Here is a 20,993-nt window from a genome sequence, read left to right as displayed (position 1 = left end):
TAACTCTGAACATTATTAGCTTACACTACTGTTAACCCTAACCCTACTGTTAACCCAACACCACTGTTAACCCTTACACCACTGTTAACCCTTACACCACTGTTAGTTCTAACACTTCTGTTAATCCTTACACCACTGTTAGTTCTAACACTACTGTTAACCCTTACACTACTGTTAACTAACACTACTGTTACCCCTTACACCACTGTTAACGGGTGTGGGTTAATTCATGGGTAGCACATCCTGTCAGTCAGGTAGGAAATGTCTATCAACATTTCCTACCTGACAGCATGCGCTACCCATGAATTAAGCACAATAAAATGGGTCGTAGGACATTCTGATAGACATTTCCTACCTGACAAGATGCGTTACTCATGAATTACACATATAATGGGGGTCATCATGAGGAGGTAGGCCAACTTTTCAGAACACCGGCTGCGGCAGCTAGCCCACCGCACATTTTCTCCAGGAAATGTACTTTCTACTTCTCATTATGCTCTTTCATGGACGTGGCATAATATGAGTCGTTTTACCTCCAATGACACGATTCATTTTTCATTGACAAAGGCATTGACTGGAGAGATCTTTGATCAGGATCGATACTGTGGCAGTTTTGCTCCAATCCATGGGGAACACCCGTAACATGACGTTGCACCAATCGTCAAACGGGATTCCTTTCGCTCCGCCCCTGTCTCCTCCTGCTCCTCTGTCTCCTCCTGCTCCTCTGTCCTCCTCCTGCTCCTCTGTCGTCCTCCTGCTCCCCTGTCAGGGTGGAGAGCTGCAGATAGCTGGCTGTCAGCGAGAAGCACCACTGAGTGTAGCTGAACGCCTCGTTTGGGTCTCTGAACAGGAGAGAATAGAGACGTTTGAGGTGAACTCGAGATCAAGCCATTAGAAACCACGGCTAGACATAACGTTAGTTAAGCGTTATGTTGTGATTTTGCGAGGTAGTAGGAGAATAACGGACCTGAACACGCGTCGCTACGGTTAGCCAGCTAACTTTAGGCTGTTATGACCAGCATGTGGTGATTTAATTGTTTGCCATGTCTAAACCGTTTCGTTATTTTTAGCTAACGTTCGCTCGCTAGCTCACGTAGCCTAGTTTTCTCGGCGTGTCTGTCACTGGAATCAATGTAAATGGCAGCTAACTGGCAGGAGACGACCTCGCAGCAGGTGAAGGTGATCGCAGATCGCCTGAATGAGCTCCTCTCCCGCGGTCTGGACCTGGTTCAGTCCGAGCTGGGGGTGGATCTGGGGCTGAGGCCTGAGCTCTACCCGCCCTGGGTCACCCTCCTAGCGGCGTGCATCGGACTGGTGCTCATGGTCGCGCTGTGGGCCTCAGCCTGTCGTGGTGTTTTCAAGAAACGGACGACCATTACCGCTGAGGATGAACCAGCGGTTACCAAACCGACCAGAAATGAGGAGCCGAAGAAAAAGAAGAGGAAGATAGCGGAGAAGGTAAGATAACATCTAACGTGACTTGTTCTAGTGATCTGGATGACTAGCTGTGCACGCCTGGCTGAGTGCTGGTTGACAGCCATGGACAGCTTGCTTAGCTAGCTTGCACTAGCTAGCGTACATCATGGAGTACTTGGGTCAATTCTCGCCTGGGCTTGCGTACCAGTCACCCAGGACTATTTCTAACTGCATATCTGATGGGGTTCCTCGTCTTTGCTCCCACAGAAACTCCAGTCAAACGGCCGCGCAGCAGATGAGCCACAGGAAGAAGAAGTCCAAGTGATTGAGGAGGATGTGCCACATCACCCACCGGCAGCAGGAGCCAAGACAGAAAAGGCTTTTGAGGTAACGTTAGGCCTTGGTTTAGCTAGGCTCCGTTTAATGATCATATACAAGTCCTGGTAAGCAAACTGTACCTCAATGTATTTGAGATGGCACTGATTCGATCAATCTGTCAGTATTCTGCAATATGCAAGGCTTGCTTTTGATTCATCCCAAGGTCTCATAGGTAACACAAAACTCAGGAGACTCATGTCCATTAACAGCTAACTGTTTTTTACTACTTCTGATAGGGTTATCCAGGTACAAACTACCTAGGTGATAAATTGACCAGGAGTAAAATATTAGCCACCCTGCGTAATTCCTAGCAGCCCGATCAGATCTACTAGTCTCTCTCCAGACTCAAATATTACATTGTTTCGCTGCGCTCTGCATACTACATTGTCTGTGCCACTTTGCCACCCAAGCTGGTATCCTGACGGTTCAAAATTGAGTGACAGGTCCTAGCAGCAAATGAGAGACACTAGCCTAAGTTAGATGGGAGGGGCATATATATGGGTGTAAACGCCTGATCGCGAAAGTCGTTACTGATTGGTGTCGCAGGGATTCCTGCGAAACCAATGATTTGGCAGGATTTGAACACCAGATTTTTGCACGGTGTCCCATTCCCTTAGAGAGATATGCAGTAACGTAGTTAGCGTAGCTTACGTAGTGTATCAGCGAAAGAACTCTCATGGGTCTGGCGTTGAGACTCATCTACTAGAGTGCGGGGCTTGGGAGTGATCTGTGAACTGTACCTCTCACTGTCGTCCTGTCCTGCGGTGACGTGACCAGACCAGCTGTCAGTGTCGGGTTGCCATCTTAACTTGCAGATATAGCATAATCCTAAAGGATTGCTCCCCTCTTTAGACTCCAGGGTCCCCCTGTGGGGTCTCTCCCCTCATGACCCAGAGACAACCTCGAACCACCCATCATGCACTGCCACAGTCTTCTCCCAGACCGTGACGTGGATATGCACCACTGCACCACCATACTGATACACAACTTCGTATGGTGTAGGCTTGGCTGTTGGCTGACGTCATATTTAAAGGGATAGTTCACAGGTTTGAGGGTGTTGAATGGTCTATTTTGGCCAAGGCTATGTTTAGACACGGCCGGACTGTGCTGATTTGATTATCCCACCGAGGCACAGTGCGGTAGCCTGGCATCGCCATCCTGACCATGTGAGTTCACATTCTGTTTCTCTCCACAGATCAATCTGGTAACCCTCCCGGTCAGACAGATTTCCACCCGACCTGGCCTTATTCTGCCAATCATAACCGTTTATCTAATATGTGGTGGGTTTGATACCATGACTGTACAGAGGAGCGCTGTTGAGGCATTTTCCTAAAGATGGCTGCCGCTGATGTGGAATGGTTGGTTTAACCCGCTATCGCAACAGTATTAAACAAACTGGACACAGTGTATTTTCTTTAAAAGAAAAACTAAGTGCAGTTGTTAGTTTTCTTTATAAGTAAGTGTTTGCCGTACTTCAAACAGGATTTGGTAAAAGTTTAATTTAACAACTGGCCCTGCTGGTTGCCAAAAAGATGGGGCACAGTAAAAACCTACGATTCATTGCTCTGATTGGTTGCAGGTCTAGCCAATTGCGTCCAGAGGCGCTTGGATCTATGCCCATTGATAACGCCCCTTGGAAATCGAACATTTGACAATCGCGAATTGGTCTGGCGATGCCAGAGTAACGGTGCGGGGGTCGCGCTATGGAAGCGTAGCGCTGTCTGCATGTTACCATCTCTCTCCTGCAGCCTTGATTTACTCCTAGCTACACCATTCAGCCTGGGCTACATGCTGTTTTGTGTCTCAAGGTGAAGAAGGCCAAAAAGAAGCCCAAGCAGGCGGTGAAAGAGGGGAAGGCAGCGACCGCTGGTGGCAAGGAACCAGGGGAAGGTAAAGCATAAAGTATTCTCAAAAACCCAACATAGGACAAACACTCACTTAGTAGGGGGAAAGTGATAGGGGCTTGAGGCTGCCTCAGCTTATCTCCTGTCCTATATATAGCACAAGTATGCCCAATCTTTTAATGGATAAAAGACTGATCCAGAGCCACTAATGTAGTCTGCGCTCTGTGCTGCCTCTCGTTCTCTGTCTCTTTCTCAGGCACGTGGGAGACCAAGGTCAGCAACAAGGAGAAGCGCGAGCAGCGCCGCAAGGACAAGACCCCTGGCGATGGCTCCGGGAGTCCTGGCGGAGGAGACCCACCTCCAAAACACACCCCACCGGAGCAGCCCAAGGCCACAGCCTCCCTCTCCGCTGGCCAGAAGAAGAAGAAAGGTACATTTAGCCTACTCTCTGTAGGCCTCACTGTTAAAAACAAACTATAACCAAGGAAGCCACCAGGCTTGGCGTGTTTCGGTTCCTATGGGAGACTGAGAAGCACGCAGGCACACGACCCAGAGTGAAAGATGGAGAGCTTTCCCTTGCTTGTAGATGATGTTATTGAGTTTCTCTGGTCTCTTGTGGACCAGGTCTGCTATAAATACAGGCCCTAGGGAACCTTAAAAGCCCAAGGCTGCTGCTTGTCACACTCTTGGTGTGTAATTGTATGTGTTTATTAAGACCTTTCTCTGCTACCTCCCTTCTCTCAAAGCCCGTCTCATCCCTTAAGACTTTTATGGAAAGTATTGTTTTACTAGTAAGCAAAAATAATATTTAACATTCTTCACTACTCCTTTTCTCAGCGGAGTCCTCCAAGGCCAGAGCTGAGAAGGGAGATGTTGTCCCGCCTCAAGGTAACAATGAACATACTGTAGGGATTTAAAAAATATATTATGCATATACAGCTTTTTCACTGTTAGGACAGAAACGTTTGGATAGGGAATTTCAGAGCCAGACATAATCTGAAGAGACTTAAGTCATTTGAAATACAAAATAAGAACCCATTCTGGTCAGTACAGGATCAGGCTGATTATCAAACAGTAGTGTGAACAACTTCAGCCAGACCAGTGTTAAGACAATAAGCCTGCAGATTCTATCTGGCTCAAATCATATCCCATTTAAAAAGTGGTTAATGATACTGTATGCTCATGTGATTCTTTACTTGGGAACTCTATTTAGAGTGTGAAAGCCAAGCTGGTGTGTGTATATTTTGGAGGGGTATCAAGTGTGTGTCTGTGTGTGTGTTGGTGTCAGTTGACAGCAGCGAGGTAGTGGAGGTGTCTGCCGGCTGGACTGACCTGGACGTCAAGGCCCCGGCAAATGCAATTGGCCAAGGCCCAGATCACCAGGCACCCAATCAGAGGCCTGCACTGGCGACAGCTGCACCCACAGAGCGGTGTTCTCTGGAGACTGAAGGTAAGGGGCCGTTATGGATAGAACACGCCTGCATCCCACATGGACTGCTTATTGTTGAAACACACACACACACACACACACACCTTCAGTGCACTACTCGCACAAAATACCTTGCATATGTCTATGATGTGTTTTGAGTGTTATGTGTTTTGTCTTGTCAGGGTCATGGACTGTCATTGATGCAACGGAGATCTCCTTAGCAGAGCGAAGTGTCGGTGGTGATGGTAGGTTTTTCTCTTCATTTGTAGTGGTGTTTGTCGAGTTTCAGTTGCCTTGGAAGTAGGAATTTGGATGTTGATGCTAGTTGATGACTGCACTGCGCAGTATTTTGCGCATACAAACAACATAGCAGTAGGTCCACAGATAGAAGTTGAACAGTACTGTGTGTACAACTGTCTTATTTGTGTCTCGTTAAATCAGAAGTGCTCACAAAGTATTACTACAGCTTTCACTTATATTTGATGTGCGGAGCAGCCATCTTGATATTGAGGTCGGAGTTGTGGTCGGGGTAGTTGCGGTTCCCCCAAGTTTCCAAGGTGGAAATCTTAGTTCACTATGCATTACAGATTACATTTCTGTCGGGAAACTTGGAAAGTCCGAGTTTCCGAGGCAACTGGAACGCACCATTAGACTCCGAACCTGTCACACATTGACTGTGGTACAAATTGTGGCCAGCAGATGGTGTAGTGTCATTGTTTCCAAGTTCAGACCACTGAAAGCATATGGTGCTGTGTGTTTCAGCTGTGGAGCCTCTGCCTGGGACTGCTGTAGTAGACGAGTGGTCTGGACTGAGTACGAAACACACTCGTCAACACATTAACACACATAAAACAACCACATCTATTTCTATATGCACTCAGTGGCCACTTTATTAGGTACACCTACCTACGACTGGGTAGGACTCCCTTTTGCTTTGAGACTGGCCTGCTGTAAACGGTAGTTATTTTAGCATTTGTGGCCTTTCTGTTAACTTGACCGTCTCGCCATTCTCCCCTGACCTCTCGCTAACGAGGTGTTTCCACCCACAGAACCACTCAAGTTAAGTCAATTCACTTTATTAGTGTACATGTTACCAATGAGTCAAATTCATACTGTAGGTGTTAACCTTTAACACACGGATGCAGTCTACACTGAGTATAAAGTAATGAGAAAAACAAAACAAAAAACAGCATAAACATCACTGGATGTTCTTGTTTATCGCACCATTCTCTGTAAACTCTACAGACTTTAGTGCATGAAAATCTAATGAGGGCAGTTATTTCTGAGATGCTAGAACCACCACATCTGGCACCAACAACCACACCACTGTCAAAGGCGGTTAGATCACGCACCTTTCCCATTCTAATGTCTGTTAACCATTTGCTTTACATATATAGATACATGATTGGCTGTTTGGAGGAGCAGGCATCAGTGAGCAGGTGTACCTCAATATACAATCCTCATCTTATAAGTGGTTGCGTTAGATAGTTGTATGGAGTCTGGTCTTTTGCAGATGGGGTGTCCGCGGACCCTAGTTCTGACTGGAACGTCCCCTCAGAGGCCTGGGTGAATGAGGAGGAGTCACCCACCCCAGAGGAGACCCCCCCTCCCCAGGAGGAGCTACCCCCCGAGCCTGCCAAGGTAAGGTTGGCACCACCAGAGTCCACATCGGTGCGGTCTCGAGACTAGTTAACGTCATGTAACAACTGCTCAAAACGCTGCAGAGTGGCTGAAACACTAGCTGCCATTCAGTGATTGAATTCAGTGATTTCAGTGGTGAAATCCATTTCATGATCTGTTGCTCGGTTGCTGAGAAAATAACGTTTTCCCGTCAGCAAGCTAATTAATTGTGACTTGCAAAACTTGCTAGCTAACATTATTAAAACAAAATTGACAGAAATAATGCAGCAGTGTTGGCATCATTTGAGAAACTTTCTTTTCGCACATGTATTTTAACAATGGTGTCGGTGAGTAAGTCAGTTGACCAGTAACAGACATTCCCTATTGTAAAATGAACCTGGTAGGCAGAACAGAACGACACACAAAATTTCGCAAGAGTATTGGTTTGGATGAAGTCATTTGTCCCTAGTAGTATGCTCTTAGGCCGTGGCCATACGAAAGCTTTTTTTGAACTGCAACCTTTTTGGCATTGCTAACGGGGAGCGGTCACAAGGTGGTAAAAGGTGTCTACCTCCGCCTAGTGAGGGTCCCCCACTGTCTTAAACAAATCACATGACATGGAAATACATGAGACCACAGCCTTCGCTGATACTCCTGCTCCTCAGGTCTCTGATGGGGAGAAGGACAAGGCAGACTCTCCCCCTGACGGGAACGGGAAGTCAAAAAAGAAGAAAAAGAAGAAGAAGAAACAGGCTGAGGATGGAGGGGTGGCTGTCCAGGTAAAATAGATGTGTGTGTGACACACACACACACACACATGGACACACACACACACGCGTGTACGTGGCCTCTTCCGAACGGCACCCTACCCGATTAGTCCCGGCTCACGCGGTGATGATGCGACGCGTGCGCGGTCACCTCAGGAGTAACCCCCGGCGTCTGACCCCCGTGTCTCTCAGGAGGGCGAGGAGCCAGAGCGGGCAGGCGAGGCTGAGACCGCGCTGAGGAAGCAGCCTGTCCAGGAGGCGGCTCCCTCCGTCCAGGCTGCCAGCGCTGCAGCTCCCCCTGCTGCTAGGGAGGTCAGTGTCTCCGCTCTCCGAAAGTACCACGGCTGCACCTGAGTGATGCCGTGTGGAGTGAGGTGACCAGCACGGATGAGGCTCATTGCCTTGTCTGTCTGACCAATTCAAACTAACCTTGATATGGCTTAGGCTGAATTCCAATTCACCCCATGGCTCTACCCCTTACCCCTAACACTTCATTTGGCGCGTTCAAGTTTAGGGGCAGGGTCATCCCAGTCCTCGAGGGTGTCAAGCGTAGGGGTAAGGGCGAGGGCTGCATAGCCTTCGAAACTGATTTTTCAGACCCACACTTCAAACCAAAGGCTATGAGCAACCAACAAAAGAACGCCACACATTCACATTGTGCTTCAGAGTAAAACACACCACGCATATCTGTCTGACCTTTCTTTTCACTGCGGCATCGAGATTTTGGAGAATTATTACTTAGTTAAATTTTGCAGTTATTCTGCGGTCCACGTACATGCAGAACCGTGGGGGGTGATCCATACAGATCAGCTAGGCTACGTTCCGTTCACTATTAGATGAATTAGATGAATGCTCTTTGTTGCAGACACAGGTCCATATAAAAATAAAGCAATACAATGAATTAGACTAGTCGTATAGTCGGTCACAAAACCACCGTCTAGTCGTCAGTGAAAACAGTTGCTGCGCACATCTCTAATCAATACAAACCTGACGTGCCAGATGGTTTGTTTCACACAACCATCTTGGAAAGCTCAATTGTAAACGGTTTGGAAAAGGGCAGGCACTATACAAAAAAAAACTCCTCTCATTCGAAGATGGCGAGACCAAAAAGATCGTCTTAAAAATGCAAACAGAGAAAATCCTACCGTGGTCCTCAGAGAGACTGCTTCCAAGAGATTGAGGGAGCGTGTGTGAATGTGACTGAAACACAGGACGATGGACCGCCCGTCACCACAGCCGCTGTTCAGCTGAACGGTTGGAAATCGCAGAAGAGCCGAACATGCAGCACCACCACCGACTTCAAAGCTAGCCTCGGCCGGTGTAGAAGAATGATGAGACGTAATGGACTATATTGCCAAGAATTTGACATCTTGCCCAGCGCGTGCCCACTTCAGAGAGAATCTGTCTTTTCAGCACTGTGATTGGCTTAAGGGAAAAGCATACTCCATGGGTCAGATGGGCAATGCTGATAAAACGCCTGTGTATTTTGACATGCCAACATCTGTCGCTGTACACAAAAAAGGTGATAAATCAGTTACTGTGAAGTCTACTGGAAACGAGAAGAGACGGATCACTGTCATGTTGGCGCGTCTCACAGATGGAACCAAACTCCACCCGTACGTTATTTTGAAGTGCCAGACACTACCTAAAGAAGCAAGGCCCGCTCGCAATACCGTACCTGCCCAGGAAAAGGCTGGCTCAAGGTTGTGTGGGGGACTCGGAAAGGAACATGCTGGTGTTGGATGCATTCCAATGGTACAATTCTACACCTCCATCATCGAGTCCATCCTCACCTCCATCATCGAGTCCATCCTCCTAATTTGAGGCGGGTGATGCACTCGGCGGAGAGGGTGATCGGCTGTGCCCTGCCCTCCCTCCAGGCCCCGCCCTCCCTCCAGGCCCCGCACGACTCCCGGGCGCTGAAACGGGCCAGGAAGATCATGACCGACCCCTCTCACCCGGGCTACTACCTCTTCACACCGCCCCCCTCTGGCAGGAGGCTGCGGTCGTCAAAGACTAAGACTGCTCAACACAGGAACAGTTTTTTCCCCTCGGCCATCAGCCTTATCAACGAGGCTTCCCTCAGACTCTCTCCCTCGCCCCCTGCAATTGTTGCACTATACTGAGTACTGCCTCTTTTGTAGGCCAGATGCACTGCTAGTTTTGCACTATATTTGTATTTAGCACTGTCCTGTCCTGTTTTTGCACTGGTACATTATTGTGTTGTTGTTGGCTCCACAATGTCGTAAAAAAGTCCTATGTATGTCAAGTACAAATGGCAATAAAAGGATTCCGATTCTGATTCCGTGGACACTTGACTGAGGCAGTCAAAACTCCAGTGCAACTTACTGATCATACCGGTGGGGATAACAAGCCAGTTACTGTTGTTGGATGTAGTCGTCAACAAGCCATTTGTGGTTAATGGTCTGGCTGTGCCAGAGATGCAGAGGGGCTCCTGTCTAGTGATCACACACACTCACACCGTCTGGATTCAGAAGCCGGCAGCACGCGTGCTCCTGAACGGACCCTCCAAGCACGGGGTGCCGTTTTCCCAGAGGGCGTCAATAACGCATTCTTGGTTGTCAGCGAGGAGGACGTGGTGTGGGAGGAGCCGGGGAAACCAGAGCAGGGGAGTGACGATGGGGAGGGTGAACACAGCGAGGCAGTGTCCTCACATGACACGCCTGAAGAGACAAGTCAAGACAATTTGCACTCCTGTTTTATTGTAATCTAGCCTGTTTCTCTGCCAGATTTCAAGATTGTTCTACATTTAGATTTCCCTTTGATGGTTAATGCAATTGTAAAAATGTTGATAGGCTTTTTCATTGAGATGAAATACCACTTCTACTAGTCTTTCATTTTTATGTGATTTAAATACCATAAGTCAGTACAAATGTGATTACATTTGATTTAATTTAAGGGTAGGATAGGTGATTTTGTAGAAACCAGGACTTGCCAGCGTGAAATGCACTTCTCAGTCATATTGTATTAAATGAATTGGTCAACGAAGTCCGAATCAAAATGTTTCGTCCCGCTGCTTCTCTTTGGAAATCAGACCGGCCTCGCTCGCTCTCAACTACCAGGAAGTGCAAGCTAGATTTTGAAAATCCAACCAATTAAAAAAATATGTAGGTTGGTACTAGGCAGGTAGGCCATGCAATCATTTGAAATGATTGGACAAAACAAACAATTTCATCTAAAAAATACTGAAAACATTTTTCTTTTAAATTTAAAATATGTTACAAACAACAGCCTTTTTAATTTAAAATATGTTACAAACAGCCTATCTTGTTTTATTCAATGAGTTTTTAGTATCGTTATTATTATTTATTATATTCATAATATTTATTTATTAATATTTTTGGTGGCGTGCGTGCGTTTGTGCATGTGTGCGTGCGTGTGTTTGTCTGTTACCGGGATTATGCAAAAACTCGATTTTTGACACATGGTGGACGGGTGTAGCATGGGCCAACTTACAACCCCTTTTGGGGCGGATCTGAATCACGGGTCGGGTCCACGGACTGCCCAAACACGGCTGGACTGGCCATTCATCTCCATTCATTTTTGGGCTATGATTAGGCAAAGACTACCAAACCGATTTTTATGAAACTCAGTGGAGGGGTGCATTATGGGCCACCCATTTAATTTTGGAGCAGATCTGAATCACGGGCCAGATCCACGAATGAAAACAAAACGTAGAACGAAGCCATCTCCCCGTGTGGGGGTGCTAGAGACACAGGGTTTGTGAATGAAAATGTTTAAATTGTCTGTCTACTAAATCTCATCCATGTACAGTCATACGTCCACTCATATTGATGGTTCCTGAACAGTTTTAAGCTTCTGTATTTATATTATATGTCATCTATTTACTACTGTCATTATAATGTCTGTCAAAGGCAATAATACTGACCCTTGTGGTCTTAAAGGGATTTTTCAGGATGTTTTTATTTCTATCTGACCCGGTACTTTCCCCCTCCCCAGGAGGTCCAGACCCCCCCTGCTGTCACCCACGTGCCTCAGACCCCAGCTGAGGCAGAGCCCACAGCCAATCAGAAAACTCTACCGGCTCCCAGTCAGAGTATGTACCTACAGCCTTGCAAGACCATCCTGATCTCGAGCTCACATTGTTTCACTCCACTCATCAGTCTGGCAAAGCTCCATAGAGATCTGTTTGTGCTAGATCAGAAAGCGATCTAGCCAATCAGCGTTCTATGAGGCAGTTACAGGTGTGGTTTAGGTGTGATGACGGCGAGAAGTGATGTGTTTCATTGACCTGATTGGTTGAAGTTAGCCCTTGATAGACAGATGGTTCATCCAATCACCTGCCAAGTAGTTTTGAGAGTGCCTGTTCATCTGGCAGGTCCGCAGCCACATAGACCCTCAGCTGTTCTCTCTCTCTGTCTCTGTGTGTCTGTAGCCATGTTTCCATCCACTTGTCAATCGAATTATGTGAGGATCGCTAAAAATATGAATGTGAATAAAGCCGGTGAACGTGCGTTTCCATCTAGAGCTTTAAATCGGATAAAGCATTTATCACAAAAGCCTTTTATCGAATAAGAGAAAATCAGACGAGATCGACAGTACAAACTTTGTCGATTTTCATGACTTTCAATCGAATTTTTAAAACGTGTGGATGGAAACATGGCTAGACTCTCTCTCTCTCTCTCTCTCTCTCTCTCTCTCTCTCTTCCTCCCCCGCCCGCCCGCCGCAGACCCGCTCAGACAACTGGGCTTCCCCTCCCCCTAGCATGTCCTGGGAGGTATACTGAGGTATACACAGCAGGCCCAGTTACAGGTCCCAGGTGTAAAGATTGTATGATTGTGAAATTACCCTTTTTTCCCCCTCAGTCACCACTGCCGCACCTTAACTGCCTCAACCCCCGAGCCCTCTCACGTCTCAGTAGTAATCAACCTGGAAATCAAATCATATATAAAACAGACACTCATCCTGCACTCTTCCCATCTCTTAAAATCATCCCGACTTGTCTGTCAGTTGTTAGCCTTTTTGTGAGCGGGTGTCCTGTGGAACCCCATAGCAGAGTTATGCGCCTGAGTCACTTCTATTTACCAGTTGTTTTTTTTTCTACAGCTGAAGAGAAACCGTCCAAAATGGTGAAAAAGAAGAAGGCAAGAAGAGAGACATGAGATTAGGTCGACAGTTAATATGCAAAACACCCTGTATCCTGTTTATGCAACATCTTTGTCTACAGACCTTTTGTGAATTTAACAATACAAAGACCATCTCAAGTCAGATGTCCAACTCCTGCCTGGCTCTATGTCCCAAGTTCTGGCGAATCATGCCAGCTGAATCTAGATGCACTGTAATCTATTGCTGCATTTCTAAATGATATGTATGTGGGCACATTTGGGAGAAAAAAAAATCGAACTCAACTCTAACTAATCTTCGGAGCAACATTGTACAATTAGAAGTCTAGAAAATACTGATCTTGTTTAGAATTGTGATGCTGTGATTATGAGATTTGTCATGTAGATGAAGAGTGGTCCTCATCTGGGCCTTAAAGCAAGATGGCTGCCTGTGTCTGACCAGTCCTTCTGTCACTGTACATCCAACCTCTCTTCCACTGTCGCCTTTCTGCTTGTGATCTATATTACTAAGCCATATTGGTCCAGCAACCCACCCCTACTGGAAAAACTGTCATGTCAACTCTGTTCAACAGTTGTAATGCAGACTGTCTTACTGTATACTGTGTTCTGTTGCACTGTACCTGTTTTAAGAGAATTGCTTTCCTTGCTGTTCCTTTTGACTGTTGTTGTGCCCAGAGCCAAACAGGCACCGGTGTTACACCATTGCTGAGACTGTCATCCTTGTACACCTGTGTTAGATGGTTCCAGAGTCTCCAAAACCCTTTTGTAAACCCTCTTTTACAATTTAAAAAAGCTAAGCCATATGTAAAAACAAAGAATAAAAGGCCCTTTTCTATAAAATGAGATTTGTGGATGTGTTGTAGGTATAGGGACTAAGTCCTCATCTGAGAAGGACCACTTCTGGGAACTGTGGTCCCACAAAATATATCTATTTATATATATATATATATATATACATACACTATATTGCCAAAAGTATTCGCTCATCTGCCTTTACACGCATATGAACTTAAGTGACATCCCATTCTTAGGGTTTAATATGACGTTGGCCCACCCTTTGCAGCTATAACGGCTTCAACTGTTCTGGGAAGGCTTTCCACGAGTTTTAGGATTGTGGAAGGGGGAACAGGAAGGGGCCATCCCCAAACTGTTCCCACAAAGTTGGGAGCATGGAATTGTCCAGAATCACTTGGTATGCTGAAGCATTCAGACTTCCTTTCACTGGAACTAAGGGACCAAGCCCAGCTCCTGAAAAATGGCCCATTCCTGTTCCAACATGACTGCGCACCAGTGCACAAAGCAAGGTCCATAAAGACATGGATGAGCGAGTTTGGTGTGGAAGAACTTGACTGGCCTGCACAGAGTCCTGACCTCAACCTGAGAGAACACCTTTGGGATGAATTAGAGCGGAGACTGCAAGCCAGGCCTTCTTGTCCAACATCAGTGTCTGACCTCACAAATGCACTTCTGGAAGAATGGTCAAAAATGCCCATAAACACACTCCTAAACCTAAAGCCTTCCCAGAAGAGCTGAAGCTGGTATAGCTGCAAAGGGTGGGCCGACGTCATATTAAACCCGAATGGGATGTCACTTAAGTTCATATGTGTGTAAAGGCAGATGAACGAATACTTTTGGCAATTATAGTGTATACAGTATGTATGAATATATATATATATGTATATATATATATATGTATATACATATGTTTATATATATATATATATATAAATATTTATTTATTTAAACCCAATGCATTAAATGATGGACTAACCAGGCCAGGTCCAGTCTGGGTTATATGCGTGGCTGGCTTGTTTCTGTTCAGGACTGGTAGGACGGAAGCTAGTCATGCCTCGAAATAACTGAATTGAAATGACATGAAATGATGTCTGATAAATGAAGATAGGTCTTGTCGCCTGGACACATCAGTTCCAATGCTTCCAATGCTAATCCTGCGCAATAAGAGCGAGATAGCCAGTTAGTTCATGAGTTCACAACAACTAGCAGCAGCTTCCATAACATTAATGGTAGCGGTCAGTGGCTAAAACAGTTAAACTGATGATTACTAATTAACGTTAGCTATTTTGCTGCAATTCAATTTCTGTTTCTGGACAAAGGTAAGGGATAAACCCAGATAACACAAGGCTAGTGGACCTACAGCGGGTCCCTGATGGACGAGTTGGCGGACCTCCGACACAATATAACACAAGGCTAGCTCTATATCCTAGGCCCATTGGCCGTGGGGTCTGTAGCGTGGTGGCAAGACTCCGCCCCCTCGCGTCAGAGCGGTTCAGGTGTAGTACAGTTACTTCCGGGCAATCTCCATACACCCACTGGGGAAAACCGTGTGTCTATAGCCCGCTCAGGGGCTGAGTTGTGGAGTTCATGGCATAGATAATGGCGTGGTGGCGAGACTTCGCCTGCTTGGGTCAGAACTGATTGAGCGCAGTACAGTGACCTCTGGGCAATCTCCTTGCACCCACTGGCAAAGACCGTGGGTCTCTAGCCCACTCAGGGGCAGAGTTGTGGGATCCTTGGCGTGGATAGTGGCGTGGTGGCAAGACTCCGCCCCCTCGCGTCATATTGGGTCGGGGACTGTGGACCCCTCTAAAAACCCTTTATACACATTATTTGACCTTTCAATTCTCTTCACTTACATAAACAGACAGTGAGTGTGTGGTCTCTGAAATAATAAAGATATATAATGTATAACTAACAGAAATACTTACACAAATAACCTAATTAGCCTAACTCAAATACTCATTGAATTGCTGAAACTGAACAAGGAACAGTCTATCTAAGCCTGTTGCTGCCCACTGAACAAGGAACAGTCTATCTAAGCCTGTTGCTACCCACTGAACAAGGAACAGTCTATCTAAGCCTGTTGCTGCCCTCCTGTGGCCGAAAACGGTAAATGCTCTTGTGGTAGCAACATAGAACTGCAGGTTCTGGGACTACTGCCTCTTGTGGTATCAACATAGAACTGCAGGTCAACAACAGGACAAAGGAAAAAAGGGACATTTACTGGACATTTGCTATTCTAGCTGCTCGGCTGGCCAGCCACGCACAAAAACAGAGTACTGTTCTACTGTACAGTCTCAGCTCTGCCGTCAATTCAAGTCATTCAGGCTGACAACTCGATCAAATCAAGCTGTGTGTCAATTCAAGTCATATCAGGGATCTGTCATGTCCAAGAAACGTCTGAGCACCAAAACAAATAGTCTTACAGTAGCCTAGCTGACTCGGGTCCATGGCATTCAGACCAGATCAGGTCTGTTCAGATCAGTCCAGACAGTCAGGGGGTGCATTGAGCAGTCTAAATGCTTCAAAATTTTCAAAAAAAAATAATTCAGGACCCAAGGGGGTCTTTATTCGGCCACACGTGACACACTTATTGCACACATTGAGTAGCGACAGGGCACACGGCACACACAAATGCAATTTCGGGGGTCGCGGGTGGAAATTCTTCCCTGCATTTCTCCCATCCCAGCGGTCCTCCTCCAGGGGCAGCGGGCAGCCACAATTCATGGCGCCCGGGGACCAAGTCTTCAGTCCAGGTCTTGGTCAGGGACTGCATGTTTTTCGTATTGTCTTTTTTGGGCGGAAACTTTTGCGAACACTGGGAGAACATGCAAACTGCACAGAAAGGCCTGAGACGACTTTGCTGTGAGGCGACAGTAGCCTACTAGGTACCTACTCCTGCTACGGCCTCATGGACCCGCCTACCGCTGCCCATGATGCGATGCATGTCATCGCATGTACAGCTCAGTACAGCGCAAATCAGGTTTTCATTGATAAGAAGTTGCTACTTATTTTAGTACTTTTTGTTTTTCTACTACATGCTTTATTAGGTACATCACTATAGGGAGATTTGGTTGGACACTACCGTTAACTTCATTATATATATATATACTAATTATATAGCTAATAAAGGCTAATAAATCAGTTGTTAATTGTTAATCAACTGTCTGCAAATGGTTTATCATTGGATTATAAAACGTGCTTAATAAAGTAGTAACATATTGACTGGATATCGAAATCAGATGTGTCACTTCTACGAACTGGCCACTAGAGGTCATCCTAGGATAATAAGCTTCCACAGTGTTTGAAGCGCATGTTAAGCATTCGGGTACTAGGCAGTGAGAAATATTTCTAGATATCATCTATATCTTTCGCTCATTGTAAGGTCAAAAATAAATCTGTGTTTACAACCTCCAGCTTTTGGAACATGTATTTGTGCTTCTTTGATGAAAGATAAAACCAAATGATACGTAATGATCGGGAATAGTCGTCTCTTTACAGTTCAGGTTATAGGCTACATTTAAACAGAAAAACATCAAAGTATCTATAGTCGGTTATAGATACAGATTAAGACTATTCCAAGGTTAATAATGGATCATAGATGAGACTGTCTGTGACTGAGTCCTACCTGTCTGTCTGTGACTGAGTCCTCTCCTACATGTCTGTCTGTGACTGAGTCCTACCTGTCTGTCTGTGACTGAGTCCTCTCCTACCTGTCTGTCTGTGACTGAGTCCTCAGTTACCTGTCTGTCTGACTGAGTCCTCTCCTACCTGTCTGTCTGACTGAGTCCTCTCCTACCTGTCTGTCTGACTGAGTCCTCTCTTCCTGTCTGTCTGACTGAGTCCTCTCTTCCTGTCTGTCTGACTGAGTCCTCTCCTACCTGTCTGTCTGACTGAGTCCTCTCCTACCTGTCTGTCTGTGACTGAGGCAGTCTGGGAGTGATACATTTTTCCAGGGGATCCCCTGGCCTGCCTCCACTGTCTGAAACTTCCACTTGACTGTAACTCAAACAGAGATTTCTCTTTTCTGCAGGTGTGTGTGTGTGTGTGTGTGTGTGTGTGAGAGAGAGAGAGAGAGAGAGAGAGAGAGAGAGAGAGAGAGAGAGTATGTGTCCAGTCATAGTGTGACTCAGACCTCCTCAGGTCCCACAGATGACATCTGAGGTCATCAGCAGCAGCATCATCCTTCCTTCTGTCCCTCTGTGGCTTCCATGGTTCTCTGACCTCTGACCTCACAGTCACAGTAGCCTCAGTAGAGACGGGGAGCATCAGATAAAGGTGATTAATACATGGAGTAGTCTGGGTCTGTTCACTGACCTGCCAGACAGATAGACTATCTGAAATACTAATAGTTTGTGACACTGACCTTCTTAGTGTCCTCTCTCTCTCTCTCTCTCTCTCTCTCCTCTCTCCTCTCTCTCTCTCTCTCTCTCTCTCTCTCTCTCTCTCTCTCTCTCTCTCTCTCTCTCTCTCACACACACACACACACTCACACTCATCCACCTCTCTTCCTCTCCAGGTCTGTTGCCTGTGTTGGTCCATGCGTATGGCAGACGCTGTGATCGTAATTTCAATTTAAACCATATGAGAGGAAATCTTAGCCCGCGCTGTGCTTTAATGGCCCGACATGGGATTGGAGAATGCTGAGAATGATTGAATTTTGTGCAAAGGCCAGGAACGATCAAGTCTCGCCTGCCGTTATGCAATCGACCATTCCCCTCTTGCAACGCGACGTCTGCTGGAAGTTGTGGGGCGCGAAGGGGGGGGGGGGGGGTACCTCAGCGTCTGGTTTGGACCAGAGAGGAAGACGAATCTCTCTAGACGTCATAAAGCAACGCTTGGGCTCTGGGATGAGCCAAATGAGACCTGATTCACCACATGAAATAAAGAGGTGCTGGAGTCGACCGCTTTTAATATTAGTAAATGAATCTTTTTACACTGTGATGCTTGACGTCCTATATTTCCTGGCAGACAGTTCCTGGCAGACAGAGACATATGGATCCTATAGGTCCGTGCCGTGCTGGATTATTTATGTGATTATGTCATGTCTATTCCCTCGCGTTCCCCCCACCTGTCTGGCTGGCTTAGACCGACTTTGGAGCAGAGGCCAGCTCACTCAGAGGTGCTAAAACCACCTCTCTGTCCAAACTCATCTAAAGCACATTAAAGGTTTCGGGAAACTAAATTGTATCATTTGGAGCTTTGCAGAGAGGAGAGAGTTTTCTTGCTCCATTTAGTCTATCATAACTTTTATATGTTCTGGCTCTCGCGTTTCTTGTGCAAAATACAGAGTAATCAAAACTTTAGAGCCACACTTAGCAAAAGCACTTAGCAAAACAAAAAGCTTTTACGATAAAACATTAATATAGAGTACAGCAGACAGGTGATCTTTGGAGACGGGGTTGTCTTGCGGTTTTGTGCAGTGAGAGGTGAGAGGATGGATGGTCCTAATGTGGCCCCTCCCACGGCCCCCCGTCAAATAGCGCTGCTGCCAGACAACCTGCCCAGCTCAGAGAACCCGTCCAGCTCAGAGAACCTGTCCAGCTCTTAGAACCCGTCAGCTCAGAGAACCCGTCCAGTCCAGACTATCTAGCTGCCTGTCTGTTCTTCTACGGCACGAGATGGGAGGTCAGTTATTGAGTGACGGCCTGGAGACTCTGGAGACTTCTGAGAGAGGTCAAGAGACCACACACACACACACACACACACGCACACACACACACACAAACACACACACCACATATGCACACACACCATACACATACTCACTCACAAACGCACCACGTATGCATACACTCACACACACACCCACACACACTCACAAACACACCACATACACACACCACACACACACGCACACACACACACACACACACACACACACTGAAAGAGGTCAAGAGACCACACACACACCACATAGACACACACACACACACATATACTGTAGACACACAAACACACACACACACACACACACACACACACACACACACACACACACACACACACACACACACACACACACACACACACACACAGCATTACAAGCCTCAGTTAACACAAAGCTCTGCTGATGGCTATTCCCAGTTCTACATGCGCGCATGCTTGAGTGAAACAGAATGTCGGAGACACGGTCAGAGAAGGAAATACCTCCATGTTTACTGGCCCTCTAAAACCTAGAGTGGCTTCCTTGTGAGTCCTCAGCAGGCTGTGTTCAGAGGCCCAGGCAGCAGGCTGTGTTCAGAGGCCCAGGCAGCAGGCTGTGTTCAGAGGCCCAGGCAGCAGGCTGTGTTCAGAGGTCCAGGCAGCAGGCTGTGTTCAGAGGCCCAGGCAGCAGGCTGTGTTCAGAGGCCCAGGCAGCAGGCTGTGTTTAGAGGCCCAGGCAGCAGGCTGTGTTCAGAGGCCCAGGCAGCAGGCTGTGTTCAGAGGCCCAGGCAGCAGGCTGTGTTCAGAGGCCCAGGCAGCAGGCTGTGTTCAGAGGCCCAGGCAGCAGGCTGTGTTCAGAGGCCCAGGCAGCAGGCTGTGTTCAGAGGCCCAGGCAGCAGGCTGTGTTCAGAGGCCCAGGCAGCAGGCTGTGTTCAGAGGCCCAGGCAGCAGGCTGTGTTCAGAGGCCCAGGCAGCAGGCCATTCCACACCGATTGGAGACGGGTCACAAAATGTTGTCTCTATACCTGGATCACAAGCTGTACCAGTTGGATGAGACCAGATTCAGATCTATATTTGTCACATGTACTGTAAACATACAGTGTACAATCATAGTGAATGTTGACCAATGTTGATTAACCTATCCAAGAGGTAACAGAGGGTTTATTATGATTAAAAATACATGACCAGAGGTGGAGGTTCTGTGAGGAGAAGGCTTCAGACACAGGACTTAATAGCTGGTTGAATAGATGTTTATGTAGCTCTGTCTGGTGGACAAACAAACTCAACCGTGAGTTTCTACTGTGTCGGCAAAATTATTCACATGGGGTAAAGTGTATGTGTTTTGTGTGTGCTTGTGTGTGTGTGTGTGTTTTGTGTGTGCTTGTGTGTGTGTGTGGGTGTGCGTGTGTGTGTGGGTGTGCGTGTGTGTGTGTGTGTGAGAGATAGAGAGAGAGAGAACATTTTGTGGGGTCATCCTGGGTTCATATTGGGCATCCATTAGCAGGCTTATTATTCACTCGATGACTTCTTTAACAGGAACCAATCAGCCAGCCAAGACAAAGACCCATCCCATCACCCCCCCCCCCCCCCCCCCCACACACACACACACACACACACGCCAGCCAGTCAATACACAGGGATCGTTAGGATGTTAGGATGGTGAGACAGACCCTCCTGGGGAGATCAGCGTCAGGGGAGATGGAGATGGACCAGCAGGACGCGTCTCAAAGACTCCAGTGATGAAGGGCCTGGTCTCCTACTCAGCACCGAGAAGAGAGAAAGATAGAGAGGGAGAGAGAGAGAGAGAGAGAGAGAGAGAGACCTAGATGACCCCACATCAGATTGCTCTGCTCTGGGATTTATCTGAGAGAGAGGGAGAGAGAGCGGGAAAGAGGGAGAGAGAGAGAGATTGACAGAGAGAGAGGGAGAGACTAGCTGACCCCCAATATGACTGCTCAGCTCTGAGCTTTTAGACCATTAGAAGAATCC

General features: G+C 46.9%; 1 protein-coding gene across 1 annotated transcript; it reads left to right on the top strand.

Moving 5' to 3' along the window:
* Positions 1-749: 749 nt before the first annotated feature.
* On the top strand, positions 750-13,382 carry LOC311314440 (protein LYRIC-like). The gene is made up of 13 exons (XM_084444794.1): positions 750-1,458; positions 1,684-1,803; positions 3,603-3,684; positions 3,895-4,068; positions 4,476-4,526; positions 4,927-5,088; positions 5,250-5,312; positions 5,830-5,880; positions 6,581-6,708; positions 7,353-7,466; positions 7,647-7,766; positions 11,436-11,532; positions 12,544-13,382. Exons 1-13 carry the CDS (start codon positions 1,138-1,140, stop codon positions 12,597-12,599), a joined length of 1,539 nt encoding a protein of 512 aa, XP_084300920.1. The 5' UTR covers positions 750-1,137; the 3' UTR covers positions 12,600-13,382.
* The last annotated feature ends 7,611 nt before the right edge of the window (positions 13,383-20,993 follow it).

This window comes from Borostomias antarcticus (genome assembly GCF_949987555.1).
Source record: "Borostomias antarcticus genome assembly, chromosome: 10".
Classification (NCBI taxonomy): Eukaryota; Metazoa; Chordata; class Actinopteri; order Stomiiformes; family Stomiidae; genus Borostomias; species Borostomias antarcticus.
Note: the sequence above shows the minus strand (reverse complement) of the source record. Positions and strands in the feature narration are given on the sequence as shown.

What these genes read in the sequence shown, in the direction of transcription:
- LOC311314440 (XM_084444794.1), top strand. Translation starts at nt 1,138, where the DNA reads ATGGCAGCTAACTGGCAGGAGACGACCTCGCAGCAGGTGAAGGTGATC. An exon ending in AGAGGAAGATAGCGGAGAAG is followed by an intron (nt 1,459 to 1,683) that starts GTAAGATAACAT and finishes TTGCTCCCACAG; the next exon opens with AAACTCCAGTCAAACGGCCG. An exon ending in AGATGTTGTCCCGCCTCAAG is followed by an intron (nt 4,527 to 4,926) that starts GTAACAATGAAC and finishes TGTTGGTGTCAG; the next exon opens with TTGACAGCAGCGAGGTAGTG.